Raw genomic sequence first — 22,426 nt, 5'->3', positions numbered from 1 at the left:
GCTGCGCTGACATGTTTGAGACGTCTCTGCAGAGCTGGTGACGGGCGCATGTTGTGGAAGCTTTGAGGACTTCATGCCAACAGGGGCCTGATGTTGCTGGGTAAGCTTGCCAGAGAGCCCCCCCCCACTATAAAAACCCAACTCTCTCCAGCAACAAGGCCCAAAAATTAGCTGTGCGCTCAAGTGACAAAGCTTGGGGTGGGGGGTGGGGGGGGTTTGGAGGCGCTAGAGCGGCAACAGGAGCCGATGGGGGGGATACCCTATACTTTGAGGGTTTGGGCTGACAGAGAGAGAGAGAGAGAGGTAGTGGGGGGGGTGGTGGGTGATGGCGTCCAGCTGCTATGTCTGGTGTGATGACGCCAGGTTTGCAGGAGGGAAGGCTTGTCAACACCACTGACAGCCCGCCCCCCCCCCCCCTGCCAGCAGCCACTCCCCCTGGTTTGATCATAGGACAGATAGGGGCGGGGCTACGAGGCTGTGAGAGCACAATATTACAGAGGTAGCCCCCTCATTGTAAACACATAAATCCTACAGAGGGGCACGGTGACTCAACAGGGCCCAGTGTCCACCGGTACAGACTGGGCACAGCTGCCAGAGCTGCCAGAGCAACGGTTATTTAAAGGAGCTGTGACGGAAACTGACCGACCAGTGACTGAGAAGCTGCTCTGTGGGACACGTAGACGACAGTGGAGATAAACAACACGGTAGAGCAACAAGTAGAGGAATGGAAGAAGATAAAACCTAAGATGTAAAGATCAACAGAATATAAGATGTTATCATGGGTTGTGTCGTGTTAGACAGATAGATAGATAGATAGATAGATAGATAGATAGATAGATAGATAGATAGATAGATAGATAGATAGATAGATAGATAGATAGATAGATAGATAGATAGATAGATAGATAGATAGATAGATAGATAGATAGATAGATAGATAGATAGATAGATAGATAGATAGATAGATAGATAGATAGATTACTTTATTCATCCCCGAAGGGAAATTAAGTCGTCATAGCAGCCGGTATATTTTAATACAATAAAATACAATACAATAGAATAAAATAAAAAATATTGAGGTAGAAAGAATAAAAACAGAAACACAAGATAAATAGGTAGATAAGGTGCAGTGGCAAGATGATGGTAATACTGATGATATGATGGTAATGTTATTGTTAGAACGTATATAAAAATAGTAGGGCTGGGCAAGTTAACTCGTTTTAATCGAGTTAACTCAAGTGATGAGTTAACTCGATTGTTTATCCGCCAATTATTTTCTTTTTTCCTGTTCTGCAGCAGTCAGCAACAGACTTTCACAAAATAAAAGCCTGACTTTCACAATAAAACAATAAATAATCAAACCTGAGTGAATGCGAGATAAAATAATTAATCGAGTTAACTCATCACTTGAGTTAACTCGATTGAAACGAGTTAACTTGCCCAGCCCTAAAAAATAGTACAGTATATATAGTATATAATATAACATAATATATATTTATATATGATAGTAATTATACCAATATAATAGCAGTATATAGTAATAAAGGCAGCAACAGTATATATAATAATAATAGTGAATATAATAATAATAATAATAACATAACATGTACACATGTATAAATATGTGTATATAGACTTATATATACAAAGACTATACAGAGAGTATGATATAATATATGATATATAGTAGAGGTATTCCCTCACAGGAGTAAATAACAGTCGGGTACAGAGAGTGTTTGAGGAGCAGCGGTTGTTTACCTGCAGGAGCTTCTGCACACACACCGAGTGTCCGTTTCTTGAAGCCAGATGAAGAGCATTTTTACCTGAAAGTGATAAATGAGGTGAAAATTAATTATATTCAAACTCTCATATGTGCATGTGTGTATTTTCTGAGCCATATGCCGCAATGTGCAATTATCCTATCACGAATATTGTGAGCAGCGTTTCCCACAGAGTTAATTAAATCTGTGGCAATAGTGAGAGTGCACTTGCACAACCACGGCACTCACACACACACACACACACACACACACACACACACACACACACACACACACACACACACAGATTCTAAGCAACAGGTACACAGGCTTAAGGGTGAAAGACAAGTTCCCTCATGAGAAATACAAAACTGCATTGCTTGCCAATTTAAGGTGTGTACACAACTGCAGCTGAAACTATAGGTTCCGTAGCTACATACTGTAATACAAGATACATAACAAAAAAGTAAACAAATGAATATTTCAATATTCCATTTGAGATGCATTATATTTAAAAATATTATGTTGGAGTCACGATTCCATTTCATTACTTGTGGGGGTGAAAGCAATTCCTTAACTTTTTTAAATCACAATTTACAAACGTGCTTCTGACAATATTTAGCAGGGAGTTCGTTCCCACACGAATCAGAAAAGTTCCAAACTGATTTAATTGGATTAAATTAACAAACACTTCCATCTTCATTAAGTTTGTTTTCCCTCGGTAAAAGTGTCAGTGGACAAATTTAAAATGCAGTAGTTGACAGCTCGTTATGCAAAGATAATGTGATACCAATTTATGATCCTCATTAGCAGATGGAGTAAACCAATATCAAATTATTGATATAGCTTAATGAGCAAGAAATGAAGTCCGTGTGTGTGTGCAGTGTCTGAGGATATCGGATAATAGTTTAATAATTCATTATAAATTAAGCTTACCCGTCTGTCAAACATGCTCATTGATAAACATAGATGATTCGAGTGTGACAAGGAATTTCAGCTGCTAATATGAAGACGGCAAATGAAGATAGAGGTGCTCAACCCTTTAACATACAAAATTTTACGTAACTGTTCCCAGTATTTGTGAGGAGGGAAAGCTGTAACGTGGACCAGTAACTGTTTCTTCTAGGTATGACATTAATTTTAATTATTTAAATTCAGCATTGAAATGGACTCACAGCACCACTTTAACATTCCTCTTTGAACAGTGTTTGATTTGATGAAAGTGATATCTTTAATATAAGCTGCCATGAAGAAAAGGAACATGTAGAAAGAGACAATGAGAAAATGTGGTTATGAAATCTACTGAAGGTGAAAACCAGGGACACAGAGCGATATATTTTTTAATCGTTTCAAAGAGAAGTTGCAATTTTTGCAATGTGCATTGAATGTATAAGTAGTTTCAGTATGAAGTCTTTGCTACTGATGTGATGGGCATGGACCCAATATAAACGCAAACAAATATAATATAAATTCAGCTCCAGGGTACAACTTTGATCCTCACCTGTGGCATCAGTCGCAGTGACATCAACGTTGTGTCCCAGGATGAGATTGAGACAGTCTTGGTGTCCTCGTGTCGCAGCCAAATGAAACCTAGTAATCAAGACGATAGATGGAGACATTTAAAGTAAGGAAAGACTGGTCATGTGGCAGAGTGAGGTGCAGCGGAGGGCAAGTGGAAAAGAGATTGAGGGTTTAAGAAAAGGGGGTGAGGGTGAAACTTAAGAACAAGAGGGCGACTGCTACCGTCTGCCTGGCTCCTGGCTATCAGCAGGATCTGCCGTCTCAAAGAAAATAACCCTCAGGGCCTGTATTGACTTTAAACAAACCAGGAGCAACTTGTCTGCTTCCTGCTGTAACCCCCCATAGTATATGACTCAGCAATATTGTAAAATTATTTGGAAAGGTTGCACAAACACTACGGCTAGAAGTCATAAAATTGAATATTTACGTTATTAGGGAAACTTCATCAACTTGTGGATCATGTGATTCAGTTAAAAGCACCAGAGAAGTTACTAAATGAACAATGACATGTGATTGTTTGTATTCCATGTTTAATTGTCACAAAGTCGGCATATTCGCTTGTTAAATACTCAATTGAGTGTTTTCCAACCTGTATTTCATCATCACTGTTGACTGGAAACATTCCCGTTCACCTCCTCTGATTCAACCAGCAGCAACACGGCCGCCACAAGCCATGAAGCTCTGCAGAGCACTTGTGTGTAAACCTATCTCAGTCTGTCGCCCGTCAAGTCACATGAACCTGTTTATACTCTAACCCCAAAGTATCTGCCAAGGAGACAGCTAGGCTGTCACCTCAACACTGGCGTGGGTATTAAAAGCCGTGTTGATGGCCACAAGATGCTGGTTCTCCGAGGAGCAGCGGAGGGTCCTGACCTCTCGGTGCAAACAGCAGACAGGAAGCAGACCACAGCTCAGGGCAGAACTGATGTGAATCATCAAGTTCATGAGCCACAGCGCTTTCCGGAAAGTAAATGAGAGAATGTTTCTTAACAGGGTCAAATGTGCATGTACTCTTTCTTAATTCTCTCTGTCCAAACTGCTCCAATATTGTTGCACATTGTCTGTATGTGCTCTGATGGCTTGATGTCCCAGTCAGGAGCCACAGCATCCATATGATGGGTATCATAACAGTGGTCACTCATGATGAGCCCACACTTCACTGAATTCTGCAGTAATTTGAAACCAGCATTGTCTCTTACATCAGCACCAAACAGCAGACAAGCAAACTACTGAAGAGCGGTACATGGTAAATACATTTTTGTGGTTTGTGGTCACTGTTCCTTTTGTGCTTATTAATCCTTCAAATCTCCGTTTTAACCAAAATTAAAGCCCATAATCCTTTTCATTCAAGTCCATGTTTGTTGACGTCTTTGTCTTCATTGGGTTTCTACAATAGTGTCAGTTTGCCAAGAGCACATGAACACACGCATATGAAGCACTCTGACAGGGATAGGTGTTCATCATGAGGTTCACTGGGATTATCAACCTTGAGCAAGATTAAAGTCTTTATCAGCCGAGTTGTGAACTACACCCGAATTAATATCAAGGATTATCTAGTATTTTAAGAAATACCCTTTAAAGACAAAACTTGCACATCTTCATGAGATCAAGCTGAAATCACACAGATCCAACTATGAAACTCACAGCTTACTCTTGCTATTTTTAAAAGACACTTGCTGCTAATTCTGACAAACAATGTGCACAAACCAGTGTCTTTAGTTAGTGCCAGTTTCACGCTGCATGGCCAAGCTAGTGCTGTCATGTGGTCGTCTTTTGCTGTGAAGGTCGTGCCAGCTCGCTTTGACAACTGCACAGAATGAGCAGGTGTGGTGGGCGGGCTCACCTCATTGTGAGCGTTTACTCAGCTGGAGGCCGCGATGGACCGGTCAGAGCTGAATTCATTAGCTGAACACAGAGAGGTTAATCTGGGTCCCACCAAATTATATATTAGAGGTAACAGTTTGTAATTAGTTGTCCCACAGAGGTCGGTGATTACATGGGATCACCATTCGACATTCCTCTGCTGGTGTCTGCAGCAGTCAGAATGCCACAGACACATGTTGGCCTGTGTGTGGCCCACTGAACTATAAGCAGATTTGCTGAGTTGCGATTGTGGTTCACTTTTGTTTTGGGCAGAGCTGGCAAGTGTGCAACGTCTTTCCATAAAAGTCCAGTTAAGGTGATGCGTAGATTTTAGTGTGAACTAGTTGTGGTTTGTCTGCACTGCAGGGGAACACTAAATAATGAGAGCAACTGTGTTTAGCTACAACAACCTCTAACAGTCCGTCTTTGCACAGTTGGCAGCCAAGGTTCTGGATTTAGTTCGGACAAATTCCAGCACCTTATAATGAGACTGGATATTTAACAGGTTGTTTGTACGATTCTGTTTATTTACGCCCATGCATGTATACAGGCGCTAGTCTGTGCAATGGTGTGACAGGAGAATTTCACACACAGCTGAAAATACTTGGAATCTGCTGTTCCATAGTTATATGCTTTAATAAAGCCTTTGTCAAAATAAACCTGAAGCTCAGGCCAGACACCATTGACTTCTTCATATATCTGGGGATTAAACTGGGGGCGCCTGGACTCCCAGAATGCTGCTGCTGGAATCAGTACCTGCTTTTTTAAACAGCTCAGTGTATTGTTTCCAAAGGCTGGGACATTATGATCACCGATAGGACCAAAATAAAGTTCTGCATGTGATACCTGAAATATCTGAGGTTTTTTGGAAGCAGCATCAGTGAATTCCCTGCACATATATTCCTGTTAGCTGGACCTATTTTCCCCACGCACCTTTTATCATTTCCAATCCTATCTTTATGTTAAACCTCCCCCTCTAATAACAACTTGTGTAAGGTGTTTATACAGGAAAGAAACAAAAACAAAACCTCAAGCTTGAGGTTCCCATTGAAAAACACAATATAAATATGGGCCTTCAAAGTGTCACCTGATCCCTATAATGGCCTGCAGCTGGGTCTAAATGCATTACTTGGTGTTACAAGCACCACAGTGGTTCTGATCCGAAATTTGCAGGGAGTCATTTCCTGTGAGGACTACATAAACAGACTCAGGCCAATGTGGTCAAGCCTTCAGTGGCCTCAAACATTCTTTGCATAAACTCCCACACTGACCTCCAGTTAGAAAGATGGACACCAACAGGGCCATTTCTGGATATAAACATGGTCCCATAATAATATGCCACTGCAAAGGCTTTCACATGAAGTGCAGCTGGATGAAGGAGTCACATGGGAATTTGGAGCAGGCAGGATTTATTGGGATTTGGAGACTTGATGTCATAAAAGAAGGTATGAGGTACAACATGTTTTTAAAGTCAGAGTGACCTCATTGTCAAGGCATTTGTGACATTTTTGGGAAGCATGGTCAGGAATGTGAAGTGAGGCGTCCACTGCAATGTTTGGAATTTGTGATGCTTAGCATTTGGAGATTAGGACATTTTCAAAAAAGGCATTGCAGAGTGAAACAACTGTTGACATATGTGTTTGTGTCTGTAGACTGTGTTGACTCACGCAGAGCGGCCTTCCACGTCGAGCTTCGTGGGGATGATGCCCTTCTTCCCGAGAACAGCAGCCACCTTATCCACTTCGCCCCGTTCCACCGCCTTCATCAGCCGATCATCATACTTGTTCCAGTCTGTGTTCTGACAATGATGATAAGAAACCATCAGACATGCAGTAGGTTTGATGGTCGTTTCACAAACCAATCAGACGAGCCAAATACATGTAACAGCACTAATTTCCACTTCTTTAAGTGGACTAAGAAACACAACAGTGACAAACACAAAGTCAAGATCTGACACAAAAACAACAACAGACATTATGGCACGGTGATGTTCTTTTTGTAGCACAACAATAGACTTGTGTTAATACAAAATGTGCCAAGAATGTGCCGTAATGCAGATTCACTAAGTTCCCTGATGAGTGACAGCTACCAAGCATGGGAACAGAGTACTCTTAAGGCTTCTGGGAACAACATTCAAGTGGAGTGCTTCATAATGGAGATCAAATGTGAAATGACATACTGTTATCACTTTGATAACATGCACATTATCCGGTAGTTAAGAAACAATTAAAGAGTCACCAAATTGATCCACAGATGATTATTGCCCCATTTGCCTCAAGAATAATTTCCTCACTGCATTACCACTTTGTTAAAGCACAGCGTTCAGGGAGTTGAGTTTGTGATGAAAGCACAAGACAAAAGCAACACTAGCGGAAGCTACCGACAATGAATACCTACAAAGTGCATGGAGGTGCATTTCAGCCAGCGGCTCATCTTGGGTGAGTGGAGCTGGTCCTTGCACCTCGCTACTGAAAAGGACGCCACTGTTCCGGTTTACAAAAAAACACAAAATTGAGAAAATTGAGAAAAACAATATAAAAAAATCCCCTCAGTTCCTCAGTGCACTCAGCCAGTGAGCACAACAAAAAATGGATCTGAAGAGGAAACGATGACAGTCTCCTGCAGTGGAGGTCCTCCTACGGAAGGCTCAGCCTCTGGAGTTCCCCGCACTCGAGGCAGTGAAATTAAGTTGGCAGGATTTTCTAAGCATTCCTGTGTTGCTCATAGGCTCTGCCTGTAAGTTCATCACTGCACAGCAGTTTGGGTTGATGATGGTAAAAGGGAGGAGAAGGAGGAGTGAAAGAGGAGGAAGGAATAGAGGTGGAGAAGCAGATGGGCCAGCCCTGCCAGCCCTGGGACCTGCCCTGGCCGGCAACTGCAACTCCTCCTCGGGGGTAAAAGTCAGCTCAGCCTGGCTACCGCTCGCCTCCCCCAAGTGTCTTGTCCTCTGTTCTAGCCTTCCTCCTCAAACCTTCCGTTTCTCTCAGTCTTCTCTTGTTGTGATGATCTTCCACTTCTTCTCTGAATTGTTTTCTATCAGCAGAAGCTGTGAGCTACTTGTTTATCGGGTGAGAACTTCAGAGCTCCTCTCTCTTCTCTTCTCTCTTCTATGACTGGTCTCCAGCGTCTTCACCCGACCAAATGGCAAGGTCAGTCAGGCTCAGTGGGGTAAATATGTGAGCTCTCCCAGGTTTAAAATATCACCCCCTCCCTGGTAAACAGCGGCGGTGCAGACAGCCCTGCAGACTGGTTACCTCTTTATTTTTTGACCCTCCAACCTTTCTGTAGTGACTGATAGGAAGACAGGGGCTAAGAATACATTCTGGACATGCCTGCACCGTGAGTAATGGTGATAGTGCCCATCACTGCTGCCAGCATGAAACAAGGCCAGCCAGAGAGACCTTGCTTACACCGCCACCCCCCACTGTGCTCCCTGTTTGCCTTCATCTGAAAATATTAATGTCAGAGGGGGATTATGGTTTGCACATTTGAAGTTGTTCTGGCACTGACCCTCGCAGGGCACTACTGGGGGAAAAGCTACCTCAACCCATCCATCTAAACAGAGTGGTGTGGCTCCAAAGCCTCCTGATCCTCGCTGCACAGTGGCAAGGTTAGATGTCAGTCGGTTTACAACCGTCTGTCTGAGACTGCAGCCCGACCATAAACCACACTGCCGCTTTACTAACACTAATACCATACAGTTAACACGGCAACAGCACAACTTTCATTTTCAAAAGGTAAAAATATCACAGGAAAACAGCCACAGAGAAGCGACCGGAGGAAAGAAGGGGTGGAATAGGGCGACGCGTTTAATTTACACACGGCATCAGCGCTTTGCAGGCTTGTGTTACTGTCCGCTGCCAGACTGGCGTGAACAGAGCAGCACTGATATCCACAAACATGCAAAAAGACCTCCTCCGCATGACCCGTCACATGAAGAAGTAGGTGTCAACTTACGAAAGCTGCTCACCCTTGCATGGAGACAAAGGCGCCAAAATGGCACCTAGCCACGCAGCATACTGTACATCGGTCACGTAAATATCTCACATGGGTGTGCTGGTGTGTGTGTGTGTGTGTATTTGTTTGGGAATCTGTTTATGTACTATTTAATAATAGGGCTATAAGCAAGCTAGAGTTGCCACTGCAGAAGTCACGCACACAATTAAAATTCTAATTGGTGACATTGATTATTTGTGCCATCAAAAAACATTTGGTTTGGATTGTGTGTGGGTGACGTGGTCGCCGAGGAAGGATTTATGGATATGATGCGCTTTGTTTTTCAACACCAAGAAGTCTTATTTAATACCCTGACGTCAATATGATGTCAACGTATCTCCCTGCTTTACTTTCCAATGCTGGAGCAGTACACAGCTGAAATAATTCCAAAAATATTCAAGCAGTTTAAAGTCTTAATTGTTTTCTAACATACTACATATTTAATCCGAGGTGTATGTGGGGGGGGGTTAAATATATTGCAAAAAAAGTTTTGATAATGTAGATTCCTTTGCAAAAACATAGGTAGGTAATAGGGAGTATGTATATTTGTATTTAATTATGCATCAAATAAATCTTAAATTGTACAATTGGTCATTTGATGTGAATATGATGCCGGATCAGAAATCAGTGGAAAAGTATTATTGACTATCATCCATCCATCCATTAATTGGTTGAGAGGTGGTGTTTAACCTGGACAGGTCACCAGCGTATCACAGTGCAAATGTACAGGGACAAAAATATATTCCAACTTGCATTCAAACCTTTGCTCAGTTTAGATTCTCCAATTTTTAATGGTAATGTCTTTGATTTTGCAAGTCTATTAACCTCAGTGCTGATGATGAGGCACAAGTTATTACGATAAATCCTGAGTGGCACATGAATGGTTGCACTAAATTTCCAGGCAATCGATTCAATGGCTCCCAAATATTGCATTAAAAACTCGAAAAACAAAAATCGTCATTATTGTGGTTCATCCTATTGGCACCATGAATATCTAGAACAAATCTCTAAAGCATTGAACTCACTGACAATCACTGACATCCGTACAGCCACATCGCTAGTATGGCTACAAAGAAGAACAGAACCCTTCAATGCAGAGAAATGAGGGCGTTAATAGGTAAAAGGAACACAAACTAGCTTGGACCAGCAGCTTCTCCTCTTCATTGCATAGTATTCTCTCTAATGTATTATGATGTGGATGATGAAATGATATTCAACCCTCGCTGTCTGCAAACATTACCTAAAGCTTCTATTTTAACACTGACCTTTGGGACAAAACATCAGCTGACACTCGATGAGCCAGGTTAGACCCCTACCTGTCCTCACACACTATTCTGGGTGTCTGGTCATACTTCAGTTACACACTCGTGCCATCTTCACTTCAGGTTCTCCATCACTTTTTACAAGCTGCGACTCTTTCCAACACCTCAGTTTCCTGCCTCTCTAAGCTCCTGGCCAGACGAATATGTCTCCAATGTCCTCAGAGATGAAATCACCAGTAGAAAATACCATACTGGTCATATGATAACAGACTGAAGCCAAGACCAAAACATAAAGCTATACACCAACATGTGATAGCGGTGTCCAATGCCAAACGGATATGGTTTCATAGGATGACGACTATTAAAATGATCGTGATCGTAGGAGACATCTGTGAAGAAACACCATGTCATAAAATGTAAACCAATGCCATTTTGTACACGGACGATATTAGCATTTTAAAGTACTTTAAAGTACTAAAGGACCTTCTGAAGTACTTTTTAAAGTTTTTCATTTATTTTTTCTTTCATATTTTTTCACCTGGGATTAAAAGATGCTGTGTCTCACAGAAGGAAGACAGCAGTTTCACATTGAAAGTGCCTAAATGGATGAGTCAGTGATGATGGATTATTCATCCACAGTTTTTTTCACTTGGATTATTGAACCCTTGAATTAATCTCAAGGAGAATGTCTAAGACAATGTTGTTTTTCTTAGAATCAGCACTATGGGTTTTGTAGAAATGCAGTCATGGCCTGAATAGGCAAAAAGAATGTTTACAGCAAATAACTAGAATGGCACTCAGAGCACATACTTCCATCGAGGCCTAGACAGTACTCTTAAATCCAATCATACTGCAAAAAACTGCACACTCAGAGGTACGTCGCCAAAATATGCCCGATACTTTCATAAGAGTTATGAATTATTCTCTGTGAAACTGTAAAAATGTCAAAAACTCAATCTTCAAGAAAGTAATAAAACATTCTTGGATATGGCCCTTTGTAGGGATCGGCGGCTACATTTAATGGGGTATCATTTCTTGGTCCATGTCTCAAGTTTCCACCACATTTCGTGGAACTCATGGCGGCTGTAATAACTCTTACAAAGTACATATGAACGCAAGATGGATATCTCACAACAAACTTGAAAAACATGAAGCCATCCTTCAATTCTGTTCCCTGGGCTGTTTCGGTGAGAGGACAACTAACGATACACAACCAATTGCTGAATTTGTATTCTCGAACCCTTGCTAAAATCCCTAAAATGTCAACTTCATGGTGGTATGATGAAGTCAGTGGATTTCATCCTCTGAGGACCATGACTGTCTGTTCAAAAATTCATAGCAATTCATCCAGTAGTTGACAAGATAGTGAAACAACTGACATAGCTGCTGTTCGCATGTCCACTTTAAAAAATCATGATGCTGATACAAAATACAAGTAAAACAGTTTTTAATGAGCAAGGCTGAGTATAAGATCGGAATAAAGAAAATAATCACGCTTCTTAAAAACTACGACAATGGCCATGCAAGGGCAACATTTATTTGTCAGTGCAATATGAAATCAAAACAAAATAGGGAAATATTTTAAAAGTGATGACACTGCCTTGACCACATCTTGTCTGAATTCATGATATTCTGCTCGTACATCTTCCTACAAAAATTATGCTTTGCCTAACAACAGCTGGGTTAGTTTATTGGTGTGAGTTAAATTTACCTAATCCAAATAAAAACCAGTTCAAACAAAACAACAGGTGAGAAAATGTCCTCAGAAATCAGGTATTCAGACGACATGTATCACGTCTCAACACGGATCACATAAGTCATCACCTATAGTTTAATGTGAAGATGCCCTGAGATGACACCACTTATCTATTTATATTTTTATCCTCACAGATACCTGTTTGTGACATTTAAATAGCCGCGTGCTGTGTGAATGCCACAGTGACAAGTTGATTCATTGGTGAAATATACCGTGGCAGTAAAAAAGCCAAAACCCTAGCTGCGTCAGTGCTAATGAGAACATTAAGGACCGGCTCAAATACCAGAAAGTGTGTCACGGAAATCTCCAGAAATTACATGAGTCACAACTCAGTGGAGTTTAACAAACAAAGAAGGAACAAACAGTGCAAGTCACAGTGTCATCTATTAAGAAACAAAAGGGATATAACAGAGGATGAGATTGCCTGAAAATGCCTTGAAATATAATATGTTGTTTCAGTCGGCCATTCCAAGAACTGCCGCCGAGAAGTGGACCACAGCTATTATTAATTCAGTGAGCCCTTTTTTCTGGGGGAAAATGTTCTGCACTAATGACATGAAACTCCCTCCAGACTACTGCTGCTGTCTCGCAATCATCAGGCTCCCCCTGGGACTGCTGTTAGCATTAGCAGTTTTACACCCATGCTCAACCCAACGTGAACCCCCCGCTCTAATTTGTGACCACAACCCAGTGCATGAAGTGGCGAGCTGTGCAACTGCCTGGGCATGTAGAGAGTAAGTGAAACCCCTCTGGGGACACATGCATCAAGAGCGGAGGAGGACAGACGGAGACAATAAATGTGTAAAAGAACATGAGTCGAGGTGAGAAAGATACAGCGCGCTTGGAGTCGATCTGTCATTAAAGAACAGGTAAGTCGATGTCTCCGAATGAAAGCCCCTCTCGAATCAGGCCTAGCCCGCACTGATGGTTCAGACCAGGTGTCCTGAGGAAAGAGGCACTCTCTTTTTGGTATGTACATGAGGCACTGGCGGCATATCTGGGCGGCAGCTAAACACAGGGCGGCTCTTGCTGGGCAGAATGTGGACTAGATGCAGGACAGACAGACAGACACGCCCTCTAGTGGTCAACAAGAGGAAGAGGTTACCAATGATTGTCTATTGTGTTGATATTTTCTATACAGGAGAGTCTGGATCTGGATTTAAAGCAAATATGTCCATCCATCCATTATCTATAACTCGTATCCTTTCAAGGGTTGCAAGGGCTGGAGCCAACATCAGCGGACATTAGGTGGGAGGGGTTGTACACCCTGGACAGGTCGGCAGCGAATCACAGGGCCAACATATCGAGACAAACAACCATTCACACGTTTTTTTTAGAGACTTAATTCAACCTAACCCCAATCTGCTTGTCTTTGGACTGTGGGTGGAAGCTGCAGCACCTGGAGAGAAACCCTGCAGACACAATGCAGAAACATGCAGACAGGACAAAGATAGACCAACCACCATGCTGCTCCCGTAAAGCAAATATATATTACAAAATAATTTTACAAGAGATTGTGACCCCTGTGCCAAACCATCTACCATCGTCTCTGCAGCTTTATGTGCCCAGTCAGCAACAGTGATTGTGTAAATACTCACAGGGGTTGCACACTCATTGTTGGAAAGATGCCACTGCCCTGTTAAACTGTAGCAACACTTGTGAATGCACCATTATGTGATCAGGAACAGGTCCCTATAAAAAGTTGTTCATGTTTTATTGCTTCTACATCAGTGAATCTCAGTGGTGTGCCTTAGTCAGGCGTCCAAAAGCAACAGAAAACTAATCTCAGAGTACACATTCATTACAAACTGACCTGAATTCAGTACAAATTCAAAACACACGTTTACCAAGAATGCACCCTCTTCGAAACACCCTACATCATCAAACATGAAGCCAATTTGTTTCACAGTTGCATAATAAGAATCATAAAGACAAATCTGTTGTAAAGCTACAAAGAAGGACACAGGATAATATCTCAGGCACTGAATCTGCCCAGAGCAAGCTGCCCTCCAAATTGATCAAATTATAACATGGGTCTGTTTTGTGATAGCTGAGCTACCTCCGAGCCTGCAGAGAGGACAATAACATATATTAAACGGGTTTAAAGGGAGTTTCCTGTTCACTTTCTCAATTGGGCTGCACAGTGATCCCAAAAAGCAAGGATTGTCCATCAACCTGCAAGGGTAACACTGTTTTAGTGAAGTTAGAGCCCTGCTTGTCTTTGCTATTTTCCTCTACTTCCAACACCTGCTGCCGGGGCAGGAGCTCAGCTTTCCAGCTGCCCAAACCCTACGAACTTTGCCCCTGGCAACTTCCAGCAAAGACTCTCGCCAGGATCATAAAAACACAGAAAGGCCATTATATTGTTTCTGAAAGACAGTTCTAGAGAAACAGGTCAAACGAGTCCAGAGTACACTGGACATAACATTTCTTACAGTAATAGCGTCTCACCTCTACCCAAAATACATTTAAAGGGATTATGATGAAAACTTAATGTGTTCATCAGACCTTTAAAGTTTACTTAAGAATGTGTGAGGAGAGAAAACATTAATGTCAACAGGCTCCAAGGGCTGTAGACATGCTAAAAGCATCTAAAAGTAAGTGCTCTTCATGTCTTAAATCAAATGGAATTCACTGAGACAAAACAAAATCACAATGTGCAGAATAAATGTATGTATTTCATGGCAGGAGGATGAGCTTACAATTTCAGGAAACTAATTTAAATATCGATTTAGATGAAGCAAGCCTGTAATCTAGTGCAAACTAAAGTGGAAATGAGTTATACAAAAACATTGACATAAAGACAAATTCCAGAAAGTGATATAAAATATATTTTTCTTATTCTTCACAAAGAATGACTAAATGTTTTAGAGAATCTTAGACACCTGCACTGACATTAAAACGAAGACAGTTTGAAAACCATTTAGAGCTTAAATAAATCTGGAGTAACTGCAGCTCCTTTGGTATAATATTTAAATGTGTCAGCAGCTTATCTGACACATAGTAATAGCCATCATTAAAATAGTGATGTCCCCCAGTAGTACTATTAAAACAAGTGGAGCTATGGGTTTTGGCTGTAGATGGCTGCTGATGGATGATATTATTTCAGCTGGTCGGATAACGATGAGATGAAAGAAAAGAACAAGGTAGACAAAGAGCCCTGGGGCTATCAAATGATTTCCAATCAGTATTTTTAGCTATAATGAATAAGTTATGTACTAACAAGGTACTGCTTTTGTTAAAGAGCTGTTATATTTCAAAGTAAGTCATTAGAATCAGCATCTTTGAATCCACGAGGATCCATTTGCACCACATGAGCTCATACACGTGACAGTGACACTTAAATGTCCCGTGGCTCAGGGGAGAGTTGTGAAGAATGAGGGCTGCTGTTTTAATCTCACCTGGAACAACATGAAGTGGTTTTAGGGAAAACAACACAGGAGTCTTGTGCCTGACATGCCCGTATTTGGTTAAATGAGGAGCTCTATGGGCATGCTGCTACTTGGCCACAAACACTGATGATGAGGCTTGTTTGGCCAGCACTTACAAGTCATCACACACACACACACAGACACACACACATGCAGGGTGAGGAATGTGAATGGGGGGGTTGGTCAGATGGACTGAGCTTCATAAAACATGATATTTGTTCATAGTCTCATGGAATGTATTAAACAATAGTTGCTCAATGGCGAAGCTCAAGTTTCATTTGCTGTGTGGTAACAAACAATTTTGGTTTAAAACTTTCCACTTAACCACAATAATCAAGTGTGTCACCAGTTACTGAACACAATGGAATATCAGCTCAAATGTGGCCTAAACTGCATTAATCCCATTTGCCCAACTCCGAATGCAACGACCTCTGAAGTCCAAACTAAGTTAATGTTTAGAAATAACATATTGAATGTGAATATAATAGGAATTTAAGTGTTATAAAAGTGCTGTAGAGATTCAAATTCCCAACACAAGTCCCACAGAGCAACATCAAGTACAGTTAGCTATAGAGCAAGCAGGAACATGTCAAATGCTCCACCTATTCTTTACTGTGACCGAGTTCTGAGTCAGCAAGAATATCTGGAAAAGTCACTTCCTGCTTCTCAAGATACTGTCAATACATGTGCAACAAGGGAGGACACGACAGTCTAATCACCCCCAAGAACAACCAATCAACCCGCACTCCAGACAAAGACAAGGCTACCACGACAAAGATATAGATATTAAACGCATTAAATGCAACTATATTCATAAAGTAGTGTGTCACTCAGTGTACATTCCTCCACCGAGGCCAAACAATTCTACACGTGATTGTCTTTTCTTATAGTAGAAATATAAAAGAAAAATCCTGCTTCCCCTCTTTAATCCTTGTCTGCATCATAATTTATTGACTTCTTCCCAGGCCCCTTCCCTCCAACAGGTTTGGTCGAAATCGATTGAGTAGTTTTTGAATAATCCTTCAATAAATAAACTAACAACAAAATAAAACCAACAACCAGATAAATAACCCAACAAAACGACACAAGTGAAAACCTAACCTCCTTGTCAGAGGTGATTAAAACATAGAGGACAGATTAAATAGAGGATAAACGTGGCATAATGGAGTATGAAATGCTCACGAGAGTAGGATGAACCTTTTGCTTAACCCCGACACAATATACAGTATATTAATCTTCAATGCGTAATACATTTCCACCACAACAACCTAACATCTGCTGGTATTTTCCTTCCCTTTTCATATCATGCATTAGTGTGCAGGCAGGTCTAAGCAAGATGTGATATTTATACTGTAAACAAGCTGAGATATTCTCAAAGACAAACTCACCGCACAATGTATACTGTCGAAGAGGGAGAGGAATGTATTGCAATACCTTTGATTCATTACTGTGACACATACTGCAGTGTCCATTAATTACTTTGATAGATTCATTATATAGTGTGTGGCAACCAGCCACAGTCTAATTAGACTGTCGTGGTCCGCCACAGTTTCATAATGAACCGAAAATATTCTTTAGCAAACTGTTTTGCACCATTGCTTCAGCGAGCATTTCTCACTCCCAGTCCCAGAACATGTTGTTATAGGTCAGTTTTGGGGACATTACATTGATTTAAATGCCTGGAGATTTACCCTATCGGTATTTCAACCACTGACCTGAAAATCATCTTTTCCTAATTGGAGATATAGTTTTATCTCCGTCTGGTCTTTCGAGTGCAATTTGTCCCGAAGTTAGCCAACGAGACACACACTCAAAAACACATTACAGTAGCCACTGTGGTTTCCATGAGTCTAAACTCAATTTAATCTTAATGACTCTACAACAGCAAACAGATAACGTTACTGCAGATAGGGTTATTGATAATTAATGTTCTGATAAGTTCCCGTAACACAACACAAAGTTTACAAAGCAAACTAACCCAGACAAGTTACCTAACCGTTTTTACAAATGAATATAGACAACCAAGGTGGTTTTTCAACCAGGATAGAAAGACTATTGTTTGCAAAGTTCACACCTTGCTATCAACAAAATGTTAAAATCATATAAAGTAAACCCATCAGTCTCTATTAGCTTGGTCAGTTTGTCCTTCCTGTTGCCAAAAAAAGAATCCATGAAACCAGAAAGGCTGTCTGATGTAACACCAGCGTGTGTCTGACCCATGAGTATTTGCTGGGATGAGAGCATATTGACCAGTGGAACGGGAGACTGCAGCCCAAGCAGAGACGCTTGTCTGATCTGCAGAAACACACAAACACACACACACACACACAGTGCACAGCTTGATGAGGCTTAGTCTGAGCCATTTCATCGGCAGATTGTCCCTCATCAGCAGAATCGTTGTGCCCCTGTTGCTCAGCATGCCTCACTGTACTGACGTGTGTGTGTGGGCGAGCTGCAGCCCACCCAATGTAAGTCAATAAGCTCAGCCCCTCTAATATGCCCCCCTCCCCCAACACTGTAATCTCTCTATCACTAGCCCAACACACACTCAATTGATATCAACGATATACGGACATAGTGAAACCATGATTTCCATAACTCAAGCATGACAAACATTGATACAAACAAACACAAACACACACACTTGTTACCTGTTGGTTATGACAGAGTGATCTCTCTGGTCCCGCCCCTCGCAGGGCGCCTCTGGAGCCGCATGGGAACACAGACCGCCACCATGACCTCATGCCTCCCCTCCGGAGCCAGACTATAATCCTAAAAACACAGACCATCACGCTACCACCCACTATACAGCCGACAAAACATCCAGCCCAAACCAAACTTCAGCTGATCCCGTCTCCCAGTTTGTCTTCTACAGGGAATATAAATAAAATGCCTCCGTCAACAAATGCATAGAAATTCGTGTTTAATGGGGGAAACAGCAAATCGAGAGGAAAATAAACAGAATACTTATAATAATGGAGATTGTGGCGCATCATTTGTTACAAGAAGAATAATAAACTGACCACACATTGTTATTTATTTTTTGCTCATGTGGTTTTTCAAATATTTCTGAGCATTGCTAGAAAGGAGCCTGTGACACAATAACTGCTTTGCCAGCAGCTGCTGTATGCAATTGTTATGCACATGAAAAATAAAGTCTGGAATCCTGAAGAAAATGTGTCCGATGTAGATGTGTATGGTACAAAATTGAATCTGTGACATCTGACAAATCACCATGTGCACTTATTTCCACTTAAAGACAGATAATTTATTAGAAGCTATTTTCATCATCAAACAACCTTTGCAGTCAACTAATCTCTGACTCTCACAGACTTTGTTAGGGCTAAATAATTTAATCGGTAATGAAGAAAAGGGAGATTCGAAATCTGATGGGAGCATTCCAGTGACAATGGGCACATTTGTCTCCCCCATAGGATGCGTGAGACATTTTGAGTCTTCCTCATATCAGACTCACGGATTTATTTCCACATATTTCATTTCTCAGGACATTTGAAAGCTGAGAGCCTGGGTTCCATTTACCTAAAGTGTTTTGTTTACTCCAACTGACAGTTGTCTTCTCTATTGTTCATTTCAAAAGCTCACCTGAAAGCATTCGTTTGAACAAATATACAGACACAAAGGTATAGAAATATCTCAAAAATGAATGACAGAGGCAACGGACATGCATAAGTTATTCTATTGTGTCATTTCAGCCATTTCAGATATGAATGGTGAAATTGGGCACTCGGAGATCTCTTGTATTCATGAGTGACAGCAGTCCTCACGCCATTGTATAGAATGAACGTCTTCCTGACGGCGCCGCGAGCAGAGTAGTAATTTAGTCTGACAGTCGCTTGTCAGAGGAGATTTGAACAGCCTCGTTGTCTGACCTCGGATTAACTCAAAGGAAACGTTCAGTCTATCGCAACTCAAACTCCAAAAGCTAACGAGACGCACACTTTGAAAATGAGCAAAGCAAAGAGAGGAAAAGAGGATTTTTCAAATCCCAAACCTCACCCCCACCAGCAGAGGGTTAATACTGCCTGCTGGGTGTCTCCCAGTTGAAGCCAAAAGCCTGCTAAAGTAAGCTTCCACTAGATAATGCTCAGTAGTTACTCGGAGCCTCGGAGGCTGATCAACAGTATGAAAATAAGCCCAAGGCTGCAAAACAGACAAGTTCCCACACCAGGGAGGTTTTTGTTATGAATAAACAAACTTCTCATCTTTCTGTTGAGTTTTAAAAAATAGTGTTTACGTTTCAGAATAGTGATTCAAATAGTGAATCCCTGCTTTTGTGAAAGCAGTTTTGAATGTTGCTGAGAGAAATCACTTCGCTGCCGTATGATTCAATTGGATATTAACTAGGGTTGCAAAGGGGTGGAAAGTTTCCGTTAAATTTCCGGAAACTTTCCGGAAACTTTCCACAGGAATATTAAGCTCGGGAATTTTGGGAATTTTGAAAAAAATAAAACTATGCAAATTAAACCCTGAGCAATAAAAACATCATTCAAAACTCTATTTTAAAGATGTATGGAACGTTGAGTTTCAACCCTCCACTGTGCATTCTTCCATCACATGCACAGATAACTCCCAGCATGCTTCACTCTACAGCAGGGCTATTGAGGCCTGCTGTAGTGTGCAGGACTAGTCAGGTAAGTTTCCATGATATTACTCGGGAAAACATATTAGCATGCTGATTGAGGATTGTTCATCTGTTCATCTAGCCTATTTCCATTCATTTATCCATCAATTGTAAAATATTTTTACAGACTATTCCAATTGTTATGCTAACTATTTATATCTCTGGCATTGCATTAGTGTTTTTTTACAAACTTTTTTCTCATCTTATTCTACAGAACAATGCCACGTGCACTATCTCATGTGTGGAGACATTTCACCCCATCCAATGTAGAAGGAAAGGCTGTGTACATTTGCAAATACTGTGCAAAGACCTATGTTAAGAATGACACAACGATGCAGAAGCATATAGTCAAGTGCCCAAAGTTTCCTCAGGGCTCAAATCAGCCTATGACACAACAAAATGTTTATATTTATGTCTGTATATTACAAGGTAAATACAGTTAGTATAAATTACCCACAACATTTCCAGTTTATTCCCGGTTATTCCCGTTAATTCCCGTATATTCCCGTTAAACCCCGTTAATTCCCGTTAATTCCTGTTAATTCCCATGGAAAGTTTCCAACTTTGACTATTCCCGGAATTTTGCAACCCTAATATGAACACAAATTCTCAGTTTCAAAATTGATGAAAGCATGACTGCTCCCCAAAGTGAAGCCAAAGCATCTTGATCGCCACCTGGTGGCTGGCTGCAGTATAGGTCATAAACCTGCCTCCTCCATGTTAGTGCATGAGACCACTGACTATATATAAAGATGGACGACATGCCTCCACTTTATTTCCACTACAGAAATAAAGCAAAAACAGTCTGCAGAGTAGTGATCGGGAGATGGAGCCACAGAACCAAGGTCCAACCAATACACAATCTTGACCAATCGTGAGTCACAGCTGTCAATCATGATGTTTGACAGACTCTTGCTCCAAATGCACAAGATGGCAGAGTGTGTATCCAATAGATTTGGGCTTTATTTCTAGACAGTGGGCAGAAGTGGAGAAGCGTGGTAATTGTCTGAGGAATATTTCAGCAAACTTCGTAATCTTATCGGACACACAACTAAAAAACAGCTAATAGTGATCACAGCCAAATGTCCTGAGGCCATCATGCTGCCTGCACCCATCCCAGCTCTTCTTTTGTTGGAAGAAAAAACGATAAACCTTGAAATCAGAGTCGTTCCAACTTCCCAACAATACATTCCGACTGCATCTGGCTGCTCTATCCTACTCTGCCATCATCAACAACGCCCAGCCCTGCTCTCTGTTTTGTAAAATAACAACACTTGGCGGGAGGGAGGGAGGCTCGTACATTTCAGCCTAATGGAGCATTACTACGGGGGGGGACAACAGAGGAAAGACTGGGTGTGATCGTTAGGACAAAGACAAACACCAAACTTCGAAATAAAAGAAACTCAGAGTCCATCATTAACGAGGGAGGTGATGATGTGAAGGCAGAAACAGACAAGCCTGGCGCTAATAAACTGATTCTAGTGAAGCCACAGTAGTGACCTCTGAGTATAGCAGCAAAAATCAATGTCAATTTTTGATACAGACTGAATCAATAGCCCAGTTGCGTAACAGCTGTGCTTCACATATGCCATTTAAAGCTGTAATAAGCAGTGAAGAAGAGGGCTGGCTACTTTGGAGAGTCAGAAACCACAGGAATTAATGCTTTATTATATATTTGGCCCTGTCATTACACTCTTCTGTGTCTGTGTGGAGGAAGCTTCTCATTATGTGACTGTTCCACTCATCACTGATGAAGGCTTCCCAAACCAACCCACTGTGCTCTGTGATCAGGCTTTGTTAGCTTGGACGCTAATGGAGCTGGAAGCAGAGTTTTGTTTTCATCCTTGTCTACGTGTGTGTGAGCATTTTTGAACAACATGTGGGTGGATTTTCATAACTTGGTCAGATTGTTTCTGTAACTGTCAGCACAACCAGCCAGTTTATGCATACTGTTTATTCTGCTATTTTGGGTTCGGTTTATTTTGTCGTTATGTGCAGCTAGGCCTTGGGGTATTTTCAGTTTTATTTTATTGTCCACGTAGCGACTCCCCTCACATTAATACCTGCAGCAAAGGAGCGGACGGTTTTAATCGACACACCAGATCCCTCGTTCCGTTCCGCCCCAGTGCAATAAAATACCGGCCGTACAGCCCGGCGCAGATCAGGAGCAGAAACCAAACCGGATGCCAGCCTTG

At 41.5% G+C, this 22,426-nt stretch overlaps 1 protein-coding gene across 1 annotated transcript in view; it reads right to left on the bottom strand.

The window, feature by feature from the left end:
- uacab (uveal autoantigen with coiled-coil domains and ankyrin repeats b) overlaps positions 1-22,426 on the bottom strand; it is a 39,744-nt gene that overhangs the window by 11,418 nt on the left and 5,900 nt on the right. Inside the window, exons 2-4 of the mRNA XM_061068384.1 lie at positions 6,812-6,942; positions 3,262-3,350; positions 1,759-1,823 (exon numbers count right to left, since the gene is read on the bottom strand). Of these exons, the coding sequence (XP_060924367.1) occupies positions 1,759-1,823; positions 3,262-3,350; positions 6,812-6,942 (285 nt within the window). The remainder of the gene's footprint in view (positions 1-1,758; positions 1,824-3,261; positions 3,351-6,811; positions 6,943-22,426) is intronic.

This window comes from Limanda limanda, chromosome 3, assembly GCF_963576545.1.
Source record: "Limanda limanda chromosome 3, fLimLim1.1, whole genome shotgun sequence".
NCBI lineage: Eukaryota > Metazoa > Chordata > Actinopteri > Pleuronectiformes > Pleuronectidae > Limanda > Limanda limanda.
This window is presented reverse-complemented; position numbering and strand designations above follow the sequence as displayed.